Below are 22817 nucleotides of genomic sequence, written 5' to 3'. Positions count from 1 at the left end.
TGTTCATTGAAACTAAATACCCTGATTGTACCTCTGAATTGCCCGGTTACAGAATAGGTTACCCGTCCTCCACTACCGAGATCTGGGTCCACAGCTTGAATGCTGTCAATAAAAGCATTTGGCGATTCTTCCAGAATAAAGTATGGACCGTACTGCTCAAACAAGAATGTTGGCCTGGAATCGTTGATATCAGTGACAGCAATAGTTACCTATACATGTTAGATAGGTGGAGAGGTAACAATTCTCAGCTAATGAAAGAATGCAGTATGACACTTAAATCAGATTGGTAATGAAAAGAATACCAATGTCAACAAGTCTACTATTTACAATGCTACCTCATAATGGGATTTAGTAATTTTATTCCAACATCATTACCTTTATATAATATTGATATTGTTGATATCAGCGACAGCAACAGTTACCTATACATGTTAGATATATGGAGAGGTAACAATTCTCATCTATTGAAAGAATGCAGTATGACACTTATAGCAGATGGATTTTGAAAAGAAAAACAATTATCAACAAGTGTACTATTTACAATGCTACCTCATAATGGGATTAGTAATTTGATTCCAAGATTACCTTAATATAATATTGCAGTAGCATACTGTACTTCATTATGAAAATGATATCTTCCCATAGTCCACCTTTTGTTTTAAGTCCACAGCAGCAATAAGTGTAAACTTGCTAATAAATATACACTATTACTATTGCTTTTCTTTAATATTCAAAAACATGTTCATGTACGATTATTCGACTATATAAGAACTGAGTCAGATGTACTTATAACCATAATAAAATAAATTCAGCCCCAATTGTTATATGCAAATCAAGCTTTAACTTCTTTCACCTGCTATGAAAGTGTTGTAGGGTCACTCACATTGGGTGATATTTGTCTCAAATATAATAACGACTTTGTTAAGGTATTCAACATTCCGTCTTGTCACTTACAGAATCAACCACACATTCACATGCAATAATTATTCCCACATGATGAACAAGTACAATTTATACATAACCGATGGGCAGCTACTTTATGCTACAAAAGGTGAGATTTCTCCACTATATACGAGCAGATTTATTCCTGAAGTGTCTTGCTCACCGTGGTTGTGGATGTGAGTCTTGCAGATGGATCTATTGCCTGGTCAATAGCAGTAATGGTGACAATGTACTCATCTAGTGTCTCTCTGTCCAGTTCTATGACTGTCATCAAATGACCCTGAAGAGTGGAAAGAACATCATCAAACCCAAATAGAGTGTTACCATGTCACAACATCAATAGATTAGTGCCCTTAACTAGCTTAACTGACATTATGGCATATGCCACAGAAATAAACTATGCCAATGAAAGTATTTAATGCCAACAACTAGCCTAACTGACATAAAATATGCTCGAGAATTTCTTGGGCATACGAAAGCACTTAATGCACATAACTAGCTAAACTGACACAGAACATGCCCTTATTTTCCTGTGCCATGGAAGGCATTTAGTGCCCATCACTAGCTAAAGTTGCATATAATGTGCCCCACAAGTTTCCTATGCCAATAAAAGCACTAGTAAATTATGTGATTCACTTAACGGAATATATATCTGCTGAATTTTTGAAACCCTTGCTTCCCAACCTGTCAAACGGTGCATTCACACTAACATAAATAGTGTCATTTGAGTTTGTAATATTCAAATGAATACAACTGCACTTAAGTTGCATTAAAGTTTTGTCAACATATGCACTTTATAAGCAAACCTGATCCAAGTGAAAACACATACAGGTAAACTTTGTGTAAGAAATGCACAATTTGATTACCTATGATAGATTTTGTTAAAGAAAGACTCAATTTTTCTTAAACCTCAGAAATGTGTTTTCTTACATCACCTGTGAGTATGTAATGCATGGAGTACATGCTATAGGTTAAACAAGGTTGAATAAAACTAATACAAAAGTTCCCAGACTAGTACCTGAATTGGATCTATGGAAAAGAATTCAGAATTTGGTCCAGTAACGTTGAATCTGATCTCTCTGTTGACACCAAGGTCCCTATCACTGGCTTCAACGGTGGTTACAATAGCCGATCTCACTCCTTCCTCGACCTGAGCTTGGAAGGATGGTTCATCAAATTCTGGTGCATTGTCATTCTCATCCAAGACTGTGATAAACACAGACACAAAACCCTGGTACAGAGACAAAGTATCATAGAATGTTTATTCACCCCAATATTATCAATAAATCCTACTAATCTGTCACCAAATGAGAACTAAGACATTTCAAAACTAAATTGACATGACTGTGTTCTATTTCTCACCAGCCAGAGGCTAGAATATGCTTGAACACATTGAGGTGATATTCTTCCCTTATTCAAGGAGACCATTTTGATACGTTATGCCTTAACAGTAAATCCTTTCAGTTTGTAAACTATTTTAAAACATGGGAAGGTACTGTGGGTCATAAGTTCAATACCTGATAATGTGTTATAAGTCCAGAGCCTGCTACTGTGGGTCATATGTACAGGTCATTTTACGTAAAGTGCTACTGATACTGTGTATGATATTAAGTAATGTGCTACCTGATGTTGTGAGTATTACGTACACTACCTGATACTGTGAGTATTAGGTACACTACCTGATAATGCGAGTATTAAGTATTCTACCTGATGCTGTGAGTATTAATTACCTTACATGATACTGTCAGTATTAAGTACTCTACCTGATACTGTGAGTATTAAGTACTCTACCTGATACTGTGAGTATTAAGTAATCTACCTGATACTGTGAGTAGTATGTACTCTACCTGTTACTGTGAGTATTAAGTACACTACCTGATACTGTGAGTATTAAGTACTCTACCTGATACTGTGAGTATTAAGTACTCTACCTGATACTGTGAGTATTAAGTACTCTACCTGATACTGTGAGTATTAAGAACTCTACCTGATACTGTGAGTATTAAGTACTCTACCTGATACTGTGAGTATTAAGTATTCTACCTGATACTGTGAGTATTAAGTACTCTACCTGATACTGTGAGTATTAAGTACTCTACCTGATACTGTGAGTATTAAGTATTCTACCTGATACTGTGAGTATTAAGTACTCTACCTGATACTGTGAGTATTAAGTACTCTACCTGATACTGTGAGTATTAAGTACTCTACCTGATACTGTGGGTCAAAAGTAGGATCTTCAAGGAGAACAGTCAATTGAAATGAATCTAAAGTCTCCCTGTCTAATGGGCTGGTCAGGAATATATCACCCTGGTTGTTAATCTCAAATTTGTCCTCTTCATTTCCTTGGACAATGGTGAACACAAGGTTGTTTGTTGATGGCAAGTCATTGTCTGTGACATTCAGAGTAGCCACTGGAAGGGATGATAATTGATTCTGAAAGACAAGAAGGAAAGCAAAAAAAAAATTAACTTGGTGAATTTACTAGTAAATCTTATAGACAGCTAGAACTGCATTTTTTACACAGTATTGTAGTGTGTGTGGAGTGCTTGCAACATATGGAAACTTTTGCTCTATAAACGGCCCATTGCCGGAGAATTAAATGCTGTTGCAAGCATAGGAAGTGTTGTGGTTTTCACTCTCTGAAATTGCTGTGAGAGCGCTGCACACTGTACTGTGTTCAGATTAAAAAGTACGGGGTTTAGTTCACACACATAATTAATAACCACAAAAGGTTGTAGAGAGGACACAATATTCTTCAAAATGACATAAGACAAAGTTTTCTGAGTGCTACACTTAGAAAGTTATGTAAAGATTTAGCGCAAAATGTGCTTATTTTGTAGCGATATTTGCTGCTTAACCGGGTGTTTTGTGCCGAGTTCCGCAAAGATTCCATGTCTTAGGAAGAAATTTTCAGTTGTTCATGGTTATTTTTTATTATTTTTTTTGGGTGGACAACACACCAGGGAGTATAGTCATGTAGGTACCTACAAAGTGAGGATGCTTGTGACAGGCTCAGAATAAGTTGCCTACACAGCTAGCCTCTAAAACTGCAAATGAACAGAGACTACATGAAGCTTTAACTTTTTAACGTCCAGTCATGTAGGTATCGTTCACCTGACAAGTAACGCCAATATTGTAGCGCGCACACGCACTACAATAACTACCTAGCCATCTATCCTATATAAACTCACCCTTGCATGAATTTAGACAGAATCACAGTTAAATTATAACAGATATGCCTTAACATTGAAAACAAAGCAGGGAAAAATACAGAAACCTCACTCATACAACAAGTTTGCACTCACATGAGAAGTAACATAACCACATTGAATACATGTAATATGTGAGGAAGTAAACAAAACCTGATCTTCAGAAACACAGGAATAGTTTACCTCAATTATCTCAAAACTGTAAGAGCTGACAGTAAACAGAGGGGCATTGTCATTGGTGTCAGTTAAAACAATGCGAATTGTCTGCGATGATTCCAGTCTTGGTACACCACCATCAAAAGCTGTAACCTTAAAAAAAAATACAGAAAAAAAAAAACAGTAACTAATCTTAATCATTTTAAGAAGGGATTTGAAAACACATATTTTTATATGTTTAATATGAACACTTTATACTTGTATTGTAATGTAATATTTGCTCTTATGTTTTAATTATTCCTTTGTATTCTTTGTATTGATATTTTTAGTTACCTGGTGCAATTGTTTAATTTAATATCAAACAGCAAAAAATTGTTGATTCCTGAGAATCTAACTTTGTGGAGATCTAGCATTTAGCTGACAGTTAATGTTTACAGATAAGAAATCAACCACACAAACACATACAAAATAACCAAATAAATTTCATTGTCATTTTTAAATTTAGAGCAATCATCAAGCTTATGGTATGTGGACTACAAGGGGTTAATTACCTGGTAGAATTATGTAGGCGACTATCATGGCTTTAAAGACAAGTATCTCTTAATGCAAAAAAGAACCAAATAATTATGATCATAGAAAATATTGCTATTAACTGTATTGCTTACTGTGATGTTATATTCATCTGTAAACTCTCTGTTTAATGGTCTGGTTGTAATGATGGAGGCTGTTCCATCACTATTCCTTCTGAATGTGAAGGCTCCTTCTCGGTTTCCGTCACTGATGACGTAATTGATCTGGGAAGATATTAGAGAGTTTTTCAAGAAGGAGTTAACAAGATATAAAAATTTTACATCTGCATTGAGGTTTTATTCTTTTGTCTAGTTCTTCATACTTGTTTTACTTTTGTCCATTTGCAAGAAATGATAATAATTATAAAGTCTACAAATATCCTTTTGTTACATATAAAGAATTTGTCGTTAACCACCAACTTATTTACGTTGGTCAATCGTTTAATACTATAATTTGTCTTGCTGCTGCCATTTTTAATTACAAAGTTTCCAAAGTGTAATCAGATGATCTCAAGGGTCTCTGATAGCAGTTGAAAAAAATTTTATCCAACTTTAAATTTTTTATAAAATAACTTCTTGGGTGAGACAAATCGAACTATCACAAACATGAGAGCTTCACAAATGTTAGCTAAGTCTCTCACTACTTGATAAGATATGGATTTGTAATGATTAATATTACGCAAGTCAGTGATATTCTTGATAGATTCTGGAACTCGAGTGCAAGAAAACACTAACCGGTTTTAAATTTCATATATAGTTTCATATCATAATATTCATATATATATATATAGAGGTGCAAATGTGTTGTTTACATGTGTTGTATCCATTGAGCATTCCAGCCAAATATAACAGAGGGTGCTTGAGTATGGGTCCTATCTAATTACGCAAAACCTGACAAGCTTCAGTCTCTGACTGTAGATCATAATGATAGTGTGAGTTGATCACTAGTAGTATATCATTGAAAAATATTTTCAAGTCCAACTAGTTCTTTTAAGCACCTTCAGTCGTGTTTCCTAAAACACTTTTCTCATTCGGCTGAATTTCACAAGAACAACCATGAACTAGTCAACCACCCAATACATCTGTGTGCAAGTTCACCTGATATGTTCGCATATATATGATTAACACATAGGTTTAACCTCCAAGAAACAAAAGACACTATATATCTCTGGGTGGCTTACTTGGGCATTTTGATTAATATCCAGATCGGTAGTTCTGATCTCTCCTATAACTGTCTGTGTAGGAGAATCTTCAGGTATCCTGACATCTTCAGGGAACTCCAGGAATATTGGAGTATTGTCATTGGCATCGAGGACAGTCACCCAGACCTATAAGTAAAAAAATGATCAGTGTTTGGCCTCAACATTGTGAAACAACAAATGCAGTTCAACTTTTCACCATCATAAAGTCATTTGCCTTTGAATTCTTCGCTAATGTGATATTTTGATACTAATATTTTATTTTTGTAAACAAAAATTAAGTTTTTGACATTTCGATCCTAGCAGGCTAGCAGGACGGACCTTCGTCAGAGGGAGTCTGACAGTAAACAGAGAAATCGACTGAAATTAATTTTTATATCTTTGGCACTGTCGAGTTTTGATTGTGGATTAAGCAACTACAGAAGAGAATGAGATATTGAACCTGACGTTCCAACAACCGGACTTTTCAGATTATAAACCTGTCACCATTTCACAAAAAGATACCATGAGAGGGCTAAGAATTTATTAATACATTAAAAATCATAGATTTAACAGCCTACTCTATGAGATGATGTAATCATTGCTTTTATTTTTTGGTTATTTCTGGGTAAATAATAGAACCACTTGGCAATAGATGTGTTCCTTACTATATTGAGCATATTGAATCATCAGATACATATTTTATATGGTAGATGTTAGTAAGTGACATGAAGTTTCATAATTGCGAGGGGCATTAGGAATAATACCCATTTTTCAGTTAGCCAACATCACTCGAAACACGGTAAATAACTCTTGAATAACTGCTGCTATAAAACCTGGAAAGGGCTTCCAAATGATATAAAATGTTAAATCTTATGTAACATTTAAGCGCAAACTAAAAGCCCACCTAATTGAAAACTGCGCTGACTGAGTATTGATTATCTTATTTTTATTTTTCTCTTCTCTTAATTGTTACCTTCTTCATTGTTATTTGTTATTTTTTGGTCCCTAGCTCTGTAAACTACTATTGTTTTTCTAGTGTCATGTTTATACTTTACCACTTTGTTCTATTGTTTTTATGTATAGACAAAATAAATGAAATGAAATTAGGCAGTTATAGACTTATATAAGTTTGATCTGGTTTGATCTTTGACTTACAGCTGTAGAGCTGGAGACTGTCTCTCCAGCAGCGATCACAGTAAAGGCAAAGAAATCGTTGGTCTCTCTGTCCAGCGGGACTCTGACCGTGATCTCACCCTGCAATGAGAGAAGAAGAGAGGGATTTACATTTAGTAAATATATTCAAATGCACATTCACGACGTACTAACCGCATGTGGTCTGATGTTGATAGCCTTGCTACACATAAAAGCTAGACTAGGTCCTGCCACAATGGTAATGCTTATATTGTGGTACAGTGGTGATAGTGAAATGGAAGACAGGAGTTCAATATCAAATACACTTCATGGAGGCATAACTAAGGCATCAGAGATCTCGCATGTACACTGAAATATACTGAATATTCAAATATTGAATGTCCAAGACATAAAAATGCCAGCCAAAGAAGAGAAACTGCAAACTGTTGCAGGATTAGCGAGAGTCAAACGGTTGAATCCCCTGATTGAGACACATAATGAAAGTAACTCTGTGATGCAACATCAAGAAGTGAATTGACTATACTTACAGTTGTATCATTTACTTGAAAGTGCATCATAACATCGGGATGAGAGTTGGGATCCAAGATGTACCTGACATCAGCAGGTCTGTTTTCAACCAATGCAAGGACCTGAAATTTAAAATTAATTAAACTCACTTAGATTGCAACCAAAGCTTTACCAACCAAATTTTAATATAGATGTAACTATTTCATCATTTACCCATTAGAGTTACTGCAGCCCCCCAAAATAAGTAATCTTTAATTAAATTTGCCATCATGGGAATATTTTCTCTTTGGAAAGAATTAAGAGCTCAAATTCCTATCTTTATGGAAATTCCCTTATCTTAATGTTCATACCACTGATTTTGGAGTATGTCATTAATATTTATTTAATTTAGATAAATTAAAAATTACAACGACCAAAATATGCATACTCCTTTAATTTATTGCTGATCTTGTTGTTCAAATGATGAAAGACTAATAAAATCTACTGAAATAGTCAACAAAAAAATTAAAGTAGATTACACAAATATTTACAATCATGTTACTGACAATTTCACTGACAATCTGAATTTTAGTTGAACTACTGTATATAAGAAGAAAGCAATATATAAGCCTACATGTTAGCCTAACATTTCAAAAGCTCATGTGTTCTTCTTTACCTGAACCACAAATGTACCAGTTTGTAAATTTTCAATGGAATCCACCTCATATCTCGACAGCACAAATTCTGGAGGTATTTCACCAGCATCGATGACATTAACAATAACGAATGCAATTCCAGCATTGAATGGACTCTCCTGATCCTGTGCTTGTACGGTGAGGTTAAAGGTCAAGGTATCGCTAATGGATGGTAGCTCAGACACGATACTGATAATGCCTGTTAAAGGATCAATTCTAAAGAGACCCATCTGATTGCCTGCCAAAAGAAATCAAAGTGAAATTATTCTACTTAGTGAAACTGGCATTGTGAGTAGAAAACTATGCTAACCTGTCAAAGTAATAGTACCACCGGTAACAAAGCCAGCAAGAGGAGAGGGGAGAGAGAGGGAAGGGGTGAGAGATGGCAGTGGAGGTGGAGAGAGGGAGAGGTGGAGAGAGGGGATGTGGGATGGGGGTGGAGGGAGGGAGGGATGAGGAGATAGAGCCAGGAAAGGAGAAATGGAGGACTAGGAAGGAAGAGATAGGGAGGGAACGGGAGAGAAATGGGAGGGGTGAGAGAGAGGGGAAGTGGAGAGAGATGGGTGTGAAGGGGAGATGGAGGTTGGGAAGGGGAAAGGAAGGAATAGGAGGGAAGACAGAGGGAGGGAGAGAGAGGGGAGGGGATGGGGAGGTGGAGAGAGATGGAAAGGGGGATAGAGGGAGAGCAGAAGAAAGGAAGAAGTAGGAGAGAAGAGATAGGGATGGAAGGGGAGAGTGAGGGAAGGGGAGATGGAGGGGAGATGGAGGGAGGGAGTTGAAGACATCTTTATTCCATTCAACAACTTGGAAAGTTATGTGACAGCCTCATCAGGACAAAATGGAGGATTTACAAGACATGCAGTGAAGGATACTGAAATTAAAGATTAAATTCTTATTATGGTTCCCAAAATCTGTCAAATCAAATCCAAGACATTTGCAAGACCAAATCATGTTTGATGGTTTTCTGTGAAGCCTAATCACTAGCTAAGACCTATCATTAGGGTATTTATAATACATCTAACATCTGTACCTCTGGCAAAATGTATGTCAACCTCCCCCCCCCCACCCCTTTGTACTTTGTGATGAGGGGTCAAAGTCAGTAGCCTTCATTGAACCCCAAACATGGCATGCTGTGGCCTCAACTGTTCAACAAAGTTTGAGTTATGTCATATCTAACATGATACACATCAACTTATCAAGTGCAATAGTGAGTGTATCTATGCCTAGCTTTAATAACCCGCATAGTATGGTCTGATCACCGTAAGGCTAGATCCGATGCTATGACAGAAGTGCAATTTGTGCCACCTATCCTGCTCCCTGGACCACCATTTAACATCCCCATCCGAGGAATCGAGAGTGTACCTCCACATCCTATCACTTTCTCAAATACTATGGGGAGGAGGAAACATCCCATTCAAAATCACAGCATTGCAGCTATGGAGAACAAAGTTGTCTCAAAACCCATTTCCATAATTGCAAACCAGAATATTACAAAATCCACAAAAGACTCCGCTGAACAACACTGCACAGCAGCAATTTTGAATAGCCTACTAGGTATAGAGAAATCTAGTTCCTGGTGAGGATTTGACCCGGGAATCTAGGGACTGGGGATATGACACTCCAACCAATAAACCATTCAGCCTTTCAGGTACAGAAGAACTGTGAAGTGCGAGGTTCTGGGTCAGGTCAATGAGAAATGAAACAACTTAATAAACGTTGAATCCTCTGACGAGAACAAATCTGTAGTCATCAAATGTGAAACAGGAGAATGATTACAAAAAATACCCCTCATTTTCTGCTGATTAATTCAAAAATGTTCACTCACCATCGATTATTGCATAACGGATCTCTCCTGCAAGACCCAGATCCATATCTTGAGCCTGTACGTCGACAACCACGGTTTCGATGCTCGCATCCTCAACGAGATCCAGTCGTGAATAAAATGGCTGAGAAAACTCAGGGATGACATCATTCACATCAGTGACTTCTATTGTGACAACGGCTAGTAAAACAATGAGATTTAATTAAAGTTGATTAGTATTTAATCAGAGGCAACATATAGAAATTACTGTGGAAATCTGGCAAGGTGATATTACTGGTCTTATCAAAGATTCAGTAGCAAGGCCAAGATGACAAACCTGCAGTCAATGTATTCAAGGGAAATTTCAGTGGCAGACAATCAAACACTTTTCTAAAAGAGAAAAATATTCCAAAATGTTAGTAGAAAACTCCATCTCAGTATCTTTTCCCTAACTCAAGATACTGTTGATTGCATGAAAACAATGTTTGAACTGGTTATAACCCTCAGTTCTTCCTGAAAGTGGATCTCAGTGGGTGGTCTGTGATGTCATCACTGAACAGACCTACACATATTTATAATACATTAATGAAATATTTACTGTCACTTGGACACAAGCCAGAAGCTTATAAGGTGAGTTTTTAGCATTAACATTAAACCTCACAACAGATGTTTGAAACCTTAGAACGATCTCTTTTGTCAAAAAGTCTTCAAATAGCCTAGTTTGATCATTATTTCATGGATGCTGTACCTAAGTCAACCTTGTTTTACAATACTGAATAGTGTTATGGACTCTTGTGAGCTAATTAAATGCACCTTTTGTCAAGAAAAGGGTTACAATTAATCAAGGTCATTAAACACATTGCAATTAGTCCTCCAGTTACCTGAGTACATGCAGTAAACAGTGGAATATATAAAATTGCATTAAAATATCATAACAATGATGAATTTCAATTCTTAAATAGAAAACTTATCCCAATATGACACCACAGCATTCAGTGTCAGACAAAGAACCTGATTTTGCAATATTACAGAATGAGTACAACTTGAAGGGAATACAGCAACCTAGCATTGTGAGTGTTCAGAATAGTCAGGTGACAATCAATAAGATTGATATCATACCGGTATCTTTGGGTAGCTCAGGATTAGATGGATCGGAGGCCTCCACCACCAACAGATAAAAGTCCAACGTTTCTCTATCCAGCGGGACAGACCCTCTGGAGATGATGCCTTCGCCATCGATCTCAAAGACATCTCCGACGTTACCCTGGATGATCTGATAAACCACGCCAGCGTTCTTATCTGTATCCTCATCGGTAGTAGATACCTATCAATAATTATGATAACATGATCTGATAAACCATGCCAGCATTCTCATCTGTATCCTCATCGGTAGTAGATACCTATCAATAATTATGATAACATGATCTGATAAACCATGCCAGCATTCTCATCTGTATCTTCATCGGTAGTAGATACCTATCAATAATTATGATGACATTACTGCTGGATCAATTCTTCATCAGTATTTTTTTTGTCCATTATTATTATTATTAAATTGCTAGTTTCAGGAGATGACACTATTACTTTGAATTATTTTACTACTAATACAGAGACTCAGATGTTTCCTACATGCGATGTTAGTTTGTACTTTACAAGCCTTACTATTCCTACACCACATTACCTGTATGATTGGGACTCCAGCTTCAATATCCTCTGGTACTGATTGTCCAGGGTAAGGGTTTTGAGTGAACTGCGGGCCGTTGTCATTCACGTCAGTAACATCAATGTTAATGGCGACAGTACTGTTCCTCTGTACCCCTCCCATCAATGAATCCATTGCTACCACACGCAGTGTGTACGTAGATTGGAGCTCCCGGTCTAGAGGGGTGCTTATCTCCAGGAGACCAGTTGTCAGGTCAAGGGTGAAAGGTCCTTCCACGTTACGATTGGATTCAAATCTAAAGGTGATGTCACCTGCACCTGTTAGTTATTACATGGAAGAAAACAGAATGCAAAGAGAAATGATGCATTTGGGATGGTGGATGGGTTTTCATCTTTCTCATTTCAATTTTCACATTCTAAGTTATTCAGAGATAGCTATGCAATACTGTCCATGTGTTTGATTATCATACTAGCTATATACAACAGCTTGTAGCATATCAATATTCAAAGCGATATTAAGAATCATGCACATATACATAAATTACCAAATGGAAAATTGACTGAGAAATTACCCAAAAAAAACATGAAAAGCCCAAAAAATTCTGGTTCCAAAACCTTTCATTATGAAGTCAGATTTCCAGCACAATATGTCTTTGCTCCTTTTCAGATATACTCTCTTTATGTTAAAAATACTCAACCTCATAGATAAATATGGTAATTTAAATTATAAATTCAAAGCACATGAAAGACACAGTGATTTCATTTGAAGGAAGAGACTTACTTTGATCAGCATCGCTAGCATTGATCGTCAGGATCATTGTAAACAGAGGAAAATCTTCTGAAATGACTGCTGAATATTCATCGAGACCAAACACCGGGTTGTTATCATTAATATCAATGATGGTAATATTCACTGGGGCCGTTGCCATGGAGACACCGTCAGAGATGGTCACCATCAACTGGTAAAACGACTGTTCCTCCCGATCCAGTATGACTGAGGTAAATATCTCCCCAGTTGTAGGATCTATCTGGAATTGACCTCCGCTTGAGAGTGAAAACATATGAGTCCCTTCCAAATCTGCATCCGTAAACAACACCTAAGATAATAACAAGATAATTTAATATTATGTAAGTGTCAATGGTAAACATATATAATATAATATCAAATAATTAGAACTGAATGAAATTGGACTGAAAAGCAAAGAAAAGAAATAAACATTGCATAGATATGGTAAGTTTAATTCTTTGAATATTATTTTATATTTTAAGTACAATAATACAACACTAGCACAAGAAGACAGACTGAAAAGTTGATTTTCTTTAATGCAGTTGTTTCCCCAACATTTACACTCAAGTAAATTGAAAGCTTAATTACAACTACATGTACTAAGCTATGCAGAAGTCTGGTTGCTATGCAGAAGTCTGTTTGCTATGCAGAAGTCTTTTTGCCGTGCAGAAGTCTTTTTGCTATGCAGGAGTCTTTTTGCCATGCAGAAGTCTGTTTGCTATGCAGAAGTCTGTTTGCCATGCAGAAGTCTTTTTCTATGCAAAAGTCTTTTTGCTATGCAGAAGTCTTTTTTCTATGCAGAAGTCTTTGTGCTATGCAGAAGTCTTTGTGCTATGCAGAAGTCTTTTTGCCATGCAGAAACTTGTCTTTTTGCTATGCAGAAGTCTTTTTCTATGCAGAAGTCTGTTTGCTATGCAGAAGTCTTTTTGCTATGCAGAAGTCTTTTTACCATGCAGAAGTCTTTTTGCCATGCAGAAGTCTTTTTCTATGCAAAAGTCTTTTTGCCATGCAGAAGTCTTTTTTCTATGCAGAAGTCTTTTTCTATGCAGAAGTCTTTTTGCTATGAGGAAGTCTTTTTCTATGCAGAAGTCTTTTTGCCATGCAGAAGTCTTTTTCTATGCAAAAGTCTTTTTGCCATGCAGAAGTCTTTTTTCTATGCAGAAGTCTTTTTTCTATGCAGAAGTCTTTTTGCTATGCAGAAGTCTTTTTGCTATGAGGAAGTCTTTTTCTATGCAGAAGTCTTTTTGCCATGCAGAAGTCTTTTTGCCATGCAGAAGTCTTTTTCTATGCAAAAGTCTTTTTGCTATGCAGAAGTCTTTTTGCCATGCAGAAGTCTTTTGCTATGCAGAAGTCTTTTTTCTATGCAGAAGTCTTAACCTTTATCGTCATTTACTTTGAAGATCTAGTTTGTGATGAAATTTAATCCATGCTCATTTAATTACATCTCTCTCACTCTCTTTTTCTTATGGGTGAAGGGATGGGGATTGTTACTTAATTTTTACATTAATTAAATAATTCTCCAACAAAACCCAGCAATTTTAATGGTTAAATGATTAATTTTTCCAACATCTAAAGAAGGTTATGCTGGTATTACAAAATGAAAATATCCTACCTGGCCAACAGGTGAATTTTCTGGAAGGTTCTCCCTCACTGTAAAGTCAAAAGGGTCATTTATAAACATGGGTGGGTTATCGTTGATGTCAGTGACTCTGATGATAACCATTGCTGGGATAGTAGCTGGACGTCTTGGGTTACCATCTGTGAATAAAAAGACAAAGAGAATTAAAAAATAAGATACTTTTTATCAAATGAATTCCTTACCAAATATCAGTTGTACAGAAGCCAAATTGGAAGGAAGTTATTCATTCTAGGTACACATCACAGCCATATTTTATTCTTTGGGGGGGGGGGGCACAGGGGTAAGGGGTTTCTCCCACCACAGCATAAAAGTTTAAGTTCTTAACAGATATACAGGAGTCATAATGTTTTCTACAGTGGTCCAGAAGCCATGACTTGTCAGTTTTGGTTCCTTGAAAGCAAAACAATGACAGAATTAAACAGAACCAGGTAAACAGAAAACAAAGAGAAGCATCCAATGGAAATTCCTTGGTCAGCACTGAAATGTTTTCAATCCAAACATTAAATTTTCTACATTTTAACTTTCTTAAATATGCATGAAATAATCTCTCCCTTCCTTCCTTCCTTTCTTCCTCAGGTCACACTTACTGTCGGTAACAATTACAGTCAGTATAATTTCATCCTCGGATTCCCGATCCAGAGATCCATTCAGGAAGATTTCACCGGTCTCTGAGTCGATCACAAAGAGTGGATTATTTGGACTCAATGTATATGTAAGCAATGCATTCTGACCAACATCATCATCTTCTGCAAGTACCTGAAGATATGAGATGAAAGTGAAAAAGAAATTATGGTTTGATGATAAAACTTTGGTATTAAACATCTGAAATATTCTAAGAAATACTCCATGCCCTGTATAGTGGTAACTTAGTTCCATATAGTGGTAACTTACTTCCATTGCCCTATATAGTGGTAATTTAGTTACATTGCCCTGTCTAGTGGTAACTTAGTTCCATTGCTCTGTGTGGTGGTAAGTTAGTTATACTGCCCTATAAAGTGGTAACTTAGGTCCATTGCCCTGTATAATGGTATCTTAGTTCCATTCCCCTGTATAGTGGTAACTCGATCAGTTCCATTGCCCTGTATAGTGCTAACTTAGTTCCATTCCCTGTATAGTGGTAACTTAGTTCCATATAGTGGTAACTTAGTTCCATTGCCCTGTAATAGTGCTAACTTAGTTCGATTGCACTTTTGAATTTAAAACGGATTCTTTCACTGCATGATGGTGTCACAACTTCAGTTTTTGATTTTCTTTTTCTTGACTTCCCAAAACGTCAAAACAAGAACAGAGAGAGGAAGATTTAGGATATAAATATAAACAGTGATACAGACAGGAACAATCGGCTTTCAAAGAGAGACCAAGAAACTTCTTCCTTTTCTATGCGGACAGAAATATATGTTTCTATAAATTTTAATAGTTAATGACCACAATTCAGTTTTCTCTGAATATGGATTCTAATCTATGTTCAGGATAATTTAATCACTTCATACGTTCTATCAAGGATAATTTATTACTGAATTGGTTTTATTGCATTTATATACAACATAAGTAAAACTGAATAACACTCTACAATATTTCTTACACATTATATTGAAGCAGATTTAGTATTTATCAATTTTCCTTGAAACAGATTGTCTGTAATTCTTTTTTTTTAAATAACCCTAAATGGTGCCACTAATGAAACCCTTTCTATGGACTGGTAAAAAGTTTAAGTTTTTTGTGTATAGATTTCTATTTTTAAAACCTGTTTAATCTAGAAAGGAAGCTGACTTAATAACACACTGACCATTGTAACAAATGAATCGATTTCAGCATCTTCAGAGAGGTCAGTATTGTAAGTCGTTTGCATCCAGACAGGATCATTGTCATTGTAGTCCCTGACACTAATGTCCACAGTGGTAAGCCCAATGTTGAAAGGTTCATCTTGGTCTGTGGCCACTACGGTCAAGGAATAAAAGTCTCTTATCTCTCTGTCCACAGCAGTCCTCAGACGAATATCACTGGTCATTCCATCTATTTCAAAGTGACCTGTACATGAAAAAGAAAGAACAAAGTTTACATTTCATGATACACAGTTATGACATTATTCAAAGGACTAATGTGTGTTTTATGTAAAGCTAGACTGTGTTGAATTTACTATATTTTTGTGGTACCAGAATCAATGGATTAAGGAGTGGTAACATCAGTGGTGTAAATAGGATTTCAAATGTGGAGGGGAATTCCCAATTTATCCCCACTAATTTTGTTAGGAGCATGGAATATGTTGGTAGGCTGTAAGGTGGGGGGGGGGGTGGTCAATCATGTTATGAATGAGGGGTGTTACTGTGGGTTCATTGAATAAGATTCTCACATAGGAGGGTCTGGGGTGCTCCATCAATAAGAAAAGGTCAGAAATCAAATGGTGAATTCTGAGGCATATGCGAAAATAAATAAGGTATATAATTAGGTCTAAATGCAAGGTTGTGCAAATAAATACTGTTGCATTTTTGAAGAAAAATAACCCAACTACACATATTTCTCCCAACTGACAATGAGCCCCCCATCCCACACCCCCCCCCCCACGAACATTTTCTGTATTGAATAAAAGGCTTTCAAACTCTGCAAAGTAGGAGCATCCATCTGGTTATAACCGGAAAGATTTATTACTTTGATTTATTACTTCGGCTTAGGGGTAGGCAATTTGAGGAAGATCGCACACCTACAACGTAAATGCTAGATCTGCAAAACACTGTAGATTTGAGACCAATATACTATTAACATTTTCATGGGGACTTTTACAGGCTTCATTCATTCATATACAGTGTTTCAAATAGTTATGGGATTTACACATAACTGATTGAATTAAATATGGTGAACACTTATCTGATATTTGTTTGTTATTGCTAAATGTAACATAAAATGGCACACTGATGAACTGTGAAAGTAACATATCTGCACAATATTGCATAAATCTCTTCTCTGTAATTTTCTCTCAACATTTGACTTAGTTACCTTCTGCGTTTCCTCCATTAATAGTGTATATAATTTCCCCTCCGAGTCCAGAGTCTACATCAGAGGCACCCACACGAATGACAACGATGCCAGGTTCCGCAATCTATAGAGGACACAAAATATGTCGATCGTTATGTTTATAGTGTTTGAAAATCTATTGTTATAGTATTAACAATTTATTGATTAACAGGAAATGGAAGAATTGAACATTGTCTTAACAGGGTAATTCCTTAGAGCTGTACTGACCTCAGTAACTGATGTATTGCAATTGGATGAATCAAGGATTAGTCTGTTAAATATTTACCACAATTACATACCTTCCAATTGAAGTTATATACCAATATATTAATGAAAGTTAATGTTTGCTATGAGACTATGTTTAGTTGAATGTCTTAACAGGGTAATACCTTAGAGTTGTACTGACCTCAGTAACTGATGTATTGCAATTGGATGAATCAAGGATTAGTCTGTTAAATATTTACCACAATTACATACCTTCCAATTGAAGTTATATACCAATATATTAATGAAAGTTAATGTTTGCTATGAGACTATGTTTAGTTGAATGTCTTAACAGGGTAATACCTTAGAGTTGTACTGACCTCAGTAACTGATGTATTGCAATTGGATGAATCAAGGATTAGTCTGTTAAATATTTACCACAATTACATACCTTCCAATTGAAGTTATATACCAATATATTAATGAAAGTTAATGTTTGCTATGAGACTATGTTTAGTTGAATGCCTTAACAGGGTAATACCTTAGAGTTGTATTGGATGAATCAAGGATTAGTCTGTTAAATATTTACAACAATTACATTCCTTCCAATTGAAGTTATATACCAATATATTGATGAAAATTAATGTTTGCTATGAGACTATGTTTAGTTGAATGCCTTAACAGGGTAATACCTTAGAGATGTACTGACCTCAGTAACTGATGTATTGTAGCTTGATGAATCAAAGACTGGTGAGTTGTCATTCACATCAAGAATATCAATGATCACTTGAACAAGATTAGCATCAGGTCTGTAAACGAGCAATAAAACAAAGATGGAAACGAAATTTACATGTATGTCCCATTCATATATAACTTTATATATATATATATATATATATATATATATATATATATATATATATAAATATATATATATATGTATAGTTATATATGTGACAATAACAATAACAATAACAACATTGCACTAGCATCTCAAAGATGATTATCCATTATCACTGCAGCATTAAACAGGAATTACCACAAACTCTGGTATGCCGAATATAACAAATGCTGGTATGAGCATAACAAACTCTGGTATGAGTATAATGAACTCTGGTATGAATATAACAAACTCTGGTATGACAATAACAAATTCTGGTATGAGTATAACAAACTTTCAGCAAGTTCTAAATATTGAGTAAATTTAGTTTTCATAAATTGTGTTCTATATAATTATATTTCTCACCAGTCTTGGTCATCTTTAAAGTCATATTTGAAACTTCAAAATCCTCTCATAACACAGACATAGCTTTGTTTCACATCCACTTAAGATAGTATAAAGACCTCTAGCTAGTTTAACACAGGAAGTATTCCCGCATAAGGAATCGTTTTCCCGAGACGTTACAAAAGAGCAGAAACAACTCACGGTGGCATAAACAGAGGAGTAGGATTGGTTGCTTCGACCAGAAGGATAGATCTCCTCTGTGATGTCTCATAGTCAATGGAAGGAGACTGAGTGGTTATCTCACCAGTCATGGGATCAATGCGGAACAATCCCTGGATGGAGGGTAAAGTCAAAACAGAAAATTAAGGGAAAGAACAAAGTAACTTTATGGCTTGATTGGGATTCAAACCTGTTATCTCTTGGTTTACAAGCTCAGCGCACTACCGACTTAGCAATCCAGCTTTTAGTTTGGTGGCCATTACTATACAGCCATTACTTTGCTGGGGGTAACAGTCCAAAGCCCACGGTACCTTGCATACTGTGTAACCAGGTATCACTCCCCAGGTTCCATGGATACAATCCAGAAAGTGGCAGGGGGGATTTCCAGAGAAATGTGGCTTGGACTGGCACCCCTAGCAATGAAATGACTATATAGGGATCATCTCCAAAGGGTTGGATAACTCATTTAGCAGAGCACTGGACTTGTAATTGACCCAGAGGTCACTGGTTCAAACCCCATTCTAGCAAACAAAATGCTCAGTCTTCTTCCCAGTCAGTTTTCCATTTTTCATTTACTTGAATAAATATAAATTTTACCAAATCATATCAGTTTTATTTATTAATTATGTTTACAGTCTTGTTCAGGGCCAAGGCCCTCTCACACGACTTAACCCTGGTCATTGGTTACTTGTCACACCTACACACCAAACTTTGCATAATTCAATCAATCAATCTATCCAGGGGCACCACAACAATGCACCACAACCACGTGTCACCCGGGGGACTTCCCATAGGATGTAGCCACAAACTGGCACACGCAACTATATTTACAAGTTACCTCGCAATGACTGTCACATTGTTCTGAGACTAACTTCTGGATGTAAAGGGAAATGGGAAAGATAATAAGCAACCTGATCTCTTTCTCTGGTAATGATTGTACCAATTTCGGTTAATAACATGCTAGCCGATATAATATTTACGACTGCGCCCTTAAAATCATATTATGCACTTTCTCTACAATATGATATCATTATTTGTGAAGAATTAAAAATAAACTGTTACGACATAGAGACGAAAAGAATTTTACTTTGATACACATTATAAAGTGGTATGCAATCTCTATGAGTAAACAAGTAAACAGTAATTATTACTATTGAAAGGCATTTATATTAAAAACTAGTTAACAAGAAACTTACTTCTTCATTCCCTGAGACAATAGTGAAAATTATCTCTGCATTTAGGTCTGCATCTTCATCAGTAGCAGAAACCGTAGTAATGAAGGTTCCTAACATTGCCCCCTCAGTAACATTTCCCATAAATGGGTCTGGTAGGAGAAAATTAAAAGTGAGCCACTAACTTGTACAAAAATGATTTCATGAAGTTTCAATTTAATAGGTAATGGAAGACTCTCCAGCCACGTCCAAAATCAACAGAGGGTGCTTTCATATCAGTCCTATATCTCCGGAAAACTTGACAAGCTGGCTGTCTGTGACTGCAAATCATAATATTACTGTACTATGACTTGAACGCTAGTAGTTATACAAAGTCGTACGTTATTATTAAAGCAATGATCAGGCTGCACATGAGGACTGGTATGACAACACGCTGTGTTGAAACACTGCGGACCATTCAGAAACACTGCTATCAATCCAGGTTGTTTTGTTATAACTGACCCTTTAAACAGCCAAGGCTTATCAATTAAAGTAACTGAACAAAGTAGCTTAATAAATAGACCATTAGTTCAGTCCCTCAGATGCAACATAAACCGCAATGGGAAGATATTAGACTTGTATGGTATCTAATGATATGTTTCCCATGCATTACAATTATTCAAGAACAAGTGGTGTTGAACACCAGGAAAGGATGGATGCTCTATAATAATAATATAATAATAAATGAGACTTATATAGCGCCAAATCAGTATACAAAAGTCACTGCTCATGGCGCTTTACAAGAAAGTAAACTAATATACAAAAGAACCAGTGAAAAAATGGATCTTAAGTAGACTTTTGAATGTAGAAAGTTTATGGCATGTTCGAATGTGATCTGGTAACTTGTTCCAGAGATAAGATCCAGAGTATTCGAAGCTTCTGTAACCATAGAAGCTATTGTTTATATGAAGTTTAAAAGAAACAATTTTGGTAGAGTTATGAAAATTTATAAACCAATGGACTAAGTTGTCGATGAACATATTGCAACCCTTCGGTGGGGTTCATTCACAAAACCGCACCATTTTTTAACTCCTCTGGAAAATATCTTGGAAAATGTCTTAGCCCACTTAGATATTTTAGCATATTTTAAAGGTGAATACCTGTGATAGCTATAGAAATATTTCCAACACTCAAAATAATCTTTTTTCTTGGACTATGATATATGAAGACTAAAAATTCAGCATTGAAAATCCACACTTTAGGAAGACGGCCTTCATTTTTTGCCACTGGCCACTTCTTAACCTTTCAAGGTTATTAGTCTGGAACAAATAGCCTGTGTGTTACGTATTATAAATCAATACGCCAAGCCGAGCAAAGAAAACGAGAATGGAAAAGTCCCTTCCTCAGCTCAATTTCCCCTGATTGACTGCGAGAGCCTATTAAAATGCACTGGACAGGTAGACTGTTATGACGGTGGTATTAAAGGATGCATTTCCAAATGTCTAAAGTCATCCTTGAAGGGCATTATAATTTATCTAAGCTAGTTAATAAGGCAGGTATGAGAAGGTTCTAAAAGTTAACTTACCTTGTGTAAAGAGTGGTATGTTATCATTGACATCTTGTATGTTGACTGTCACTAGAGAAGTGGATGAGAAAGTCTCACCAGTACCTGGATGGATTTCTGTTGCAATAAGCTGCAAGTATTGAGATATAAATATAAATAAATCATTTGTAATATCATATAAATATATATAATAAATATGGAAAGTCACAAAATTAATATTAATTAATTAGATTTTTTTCATATAATTGAGTTTAAATATTATAAATACTGGTGGTTTCTGACTGGCACCTCCCAGCAAAGAAATGTTTTCCTATGGATTACCACCAACTAAGGGGCAGGAGCGACCAGTTTGGTAGAGAACAGGGTTTGTAAGCTTGTTGTAGCTGGTGCATTCCCAGTCCTAAACGAAAACAGTTCTTGGCTTTTTTCAAGTTGGTTAATTAATTCCCAATGGTCTTTAATTTTACTAGGAAATATGAACAGTGTTTCACAGCCCATAAATATAAAAAATTATATTATTTCACTATTGATTGCACGTAATTAACTTTACATAGTTTCTCTAATGAATACAAAGATGAAAATATTTTAAGAGCTGTCATTAAAAATAAATATATCGTTTTATTATTTATCTTTTTGATGAAACTGCCTCAAAGTTGAATCTTAATTAAATTCTAAGATTGATGTTAAATGATATATTTTACATTGGAGGGTAACTTTAATCAAGCAATGTATTACTTTATGATATAATAATATAATTATAGGTTTAAAGTCCAATGTAAGAGGCATAAATGGATACAATGATTTGGCATCACAGTTACCAGTGTTTTTACATTTAATCTGGTGCAGAAAGGGTCATGCAAATTTAAAGTCATGCTGTATTTGTTTTCATTGGAAACCTTATATGTTCATTAGTTTGTTGCAAATCTTTGAAGTTTATACCTGACTTTGTTCTTCATGGTCTTATTTTGGCAGACTGGTACCTTTTTTACAACGGTCCAGTGTGATGCAACCAAACTGTCACAAGATCAACACAAAAGGTGACTTCACTCCCACAGGATATGCTGCTGCAATGCTAGTTAGTGTTGTACGACAAACCAAAGTAACACCGAATCATGAAAGACAGATTATTATACAATACAACCGCTTTCAAGTTGCATTTTCTT

At 35.9% G+C, this 22817-nt stretch overlaps 1 protein-coding gene across 3 annotated transcripts in view; it reads right to left on the bottom strand.

Annotated features, from left to right (window-relative positions):
• Window positions 1–22817, bottom strand: part of LOC139969054 (protocadherin Fat 4-like) — a 124680-nt gene that overhangs the window by 40246 nt on the left and 61617 nt on the right. For all 3 annotated transcript variants that reach the window (XM_071973793.1, XM_071973794.1, XM_071973795.1), the window contains 22 exons: window positions 21676–21784; window positions 20136–20263; window positions 18922–19052; window positions 18205–18304; window positions 17274–17376; window positions 16069–16310; window positions 14870–15038; window positions 14256–14401; window positions 12638–12953; window positions 11876–12174; window positions 11314–11518; window positions 10219–10395; window positions 8375–8631; window positions 7740–7841; window positions 7216–7314; window positions 6061–6207; window positions 4976–5104; window positions 4338–4463; window positions 3154–3378; window positions 1961–2173; window positions 1106–1222; window positions 32–209 (listed from right to left, as the gene is read on the bottom strand). In XM_071973793.1, coding sequence (XP_071829894.1) covers window positions 32–209; window positions 1106–1222; window positions 1961–2173; window positions 3154–3378; window positions 4338–4463; window positions 4976–5104; window positions 6061–6207; window positions 7216–7314; window positions 7740–7841; window positions 8375–8631; window positions 10219–10395; window positions 11314–11518; window positions 11876–12174; window positions 12638–12953; window positions 14256–14401; window positions 14870–15038; window positions 16069–16310; window positions 17274–17376; window positions 18205–18304; window positions 18922–19052; window positions 20136–20263; window positions 21676–21784 — 3718 coding nt within the window. The remainder of the gene's footprint in view (window positions 1–31; window positions 210–1105; window positions 1223–1960; window positions 2174–3153; window positions 3379–4337; window positions 4464–4975; window positions 5105–6060; window positions 6208–7215; window positions 7315–7739; window positions 7842–8374; window positions 8632–10218; window positions 10396–11313; window positions 11519–11875; window positions 12175–12637; window positions 12954–14255; window positions 14402–14869; window positions 15039–16068; window positions 16311–17273; window positions 17377–18204; window positions 18305–18921; window positions 19053–20135; window positions 20264–21675; window positions 21785–22817) is intronic.

The sequence above is a fragment of the Apostichopus japonicus genome, chromosome 6 (genome assembly GCF_037975245.1).
Source record: "Apostichopus japonicus isolate 1M-3 chromosome 6, ASM3797524v1, whole genome shotgun sequence".
Taxonomy (NCBI): Eukaryota; Metazoa; Echinodermata; class Holothuroidea; order Aspidochirotida; family Stichopodidae; genus Apostichopus; species Apostichopus japonicus.
The sequence above is the reverse complement of the archived record's forward strand: the minus strand, read 5'-3'. Positions and strand labels throughout refer to the sequence as shown.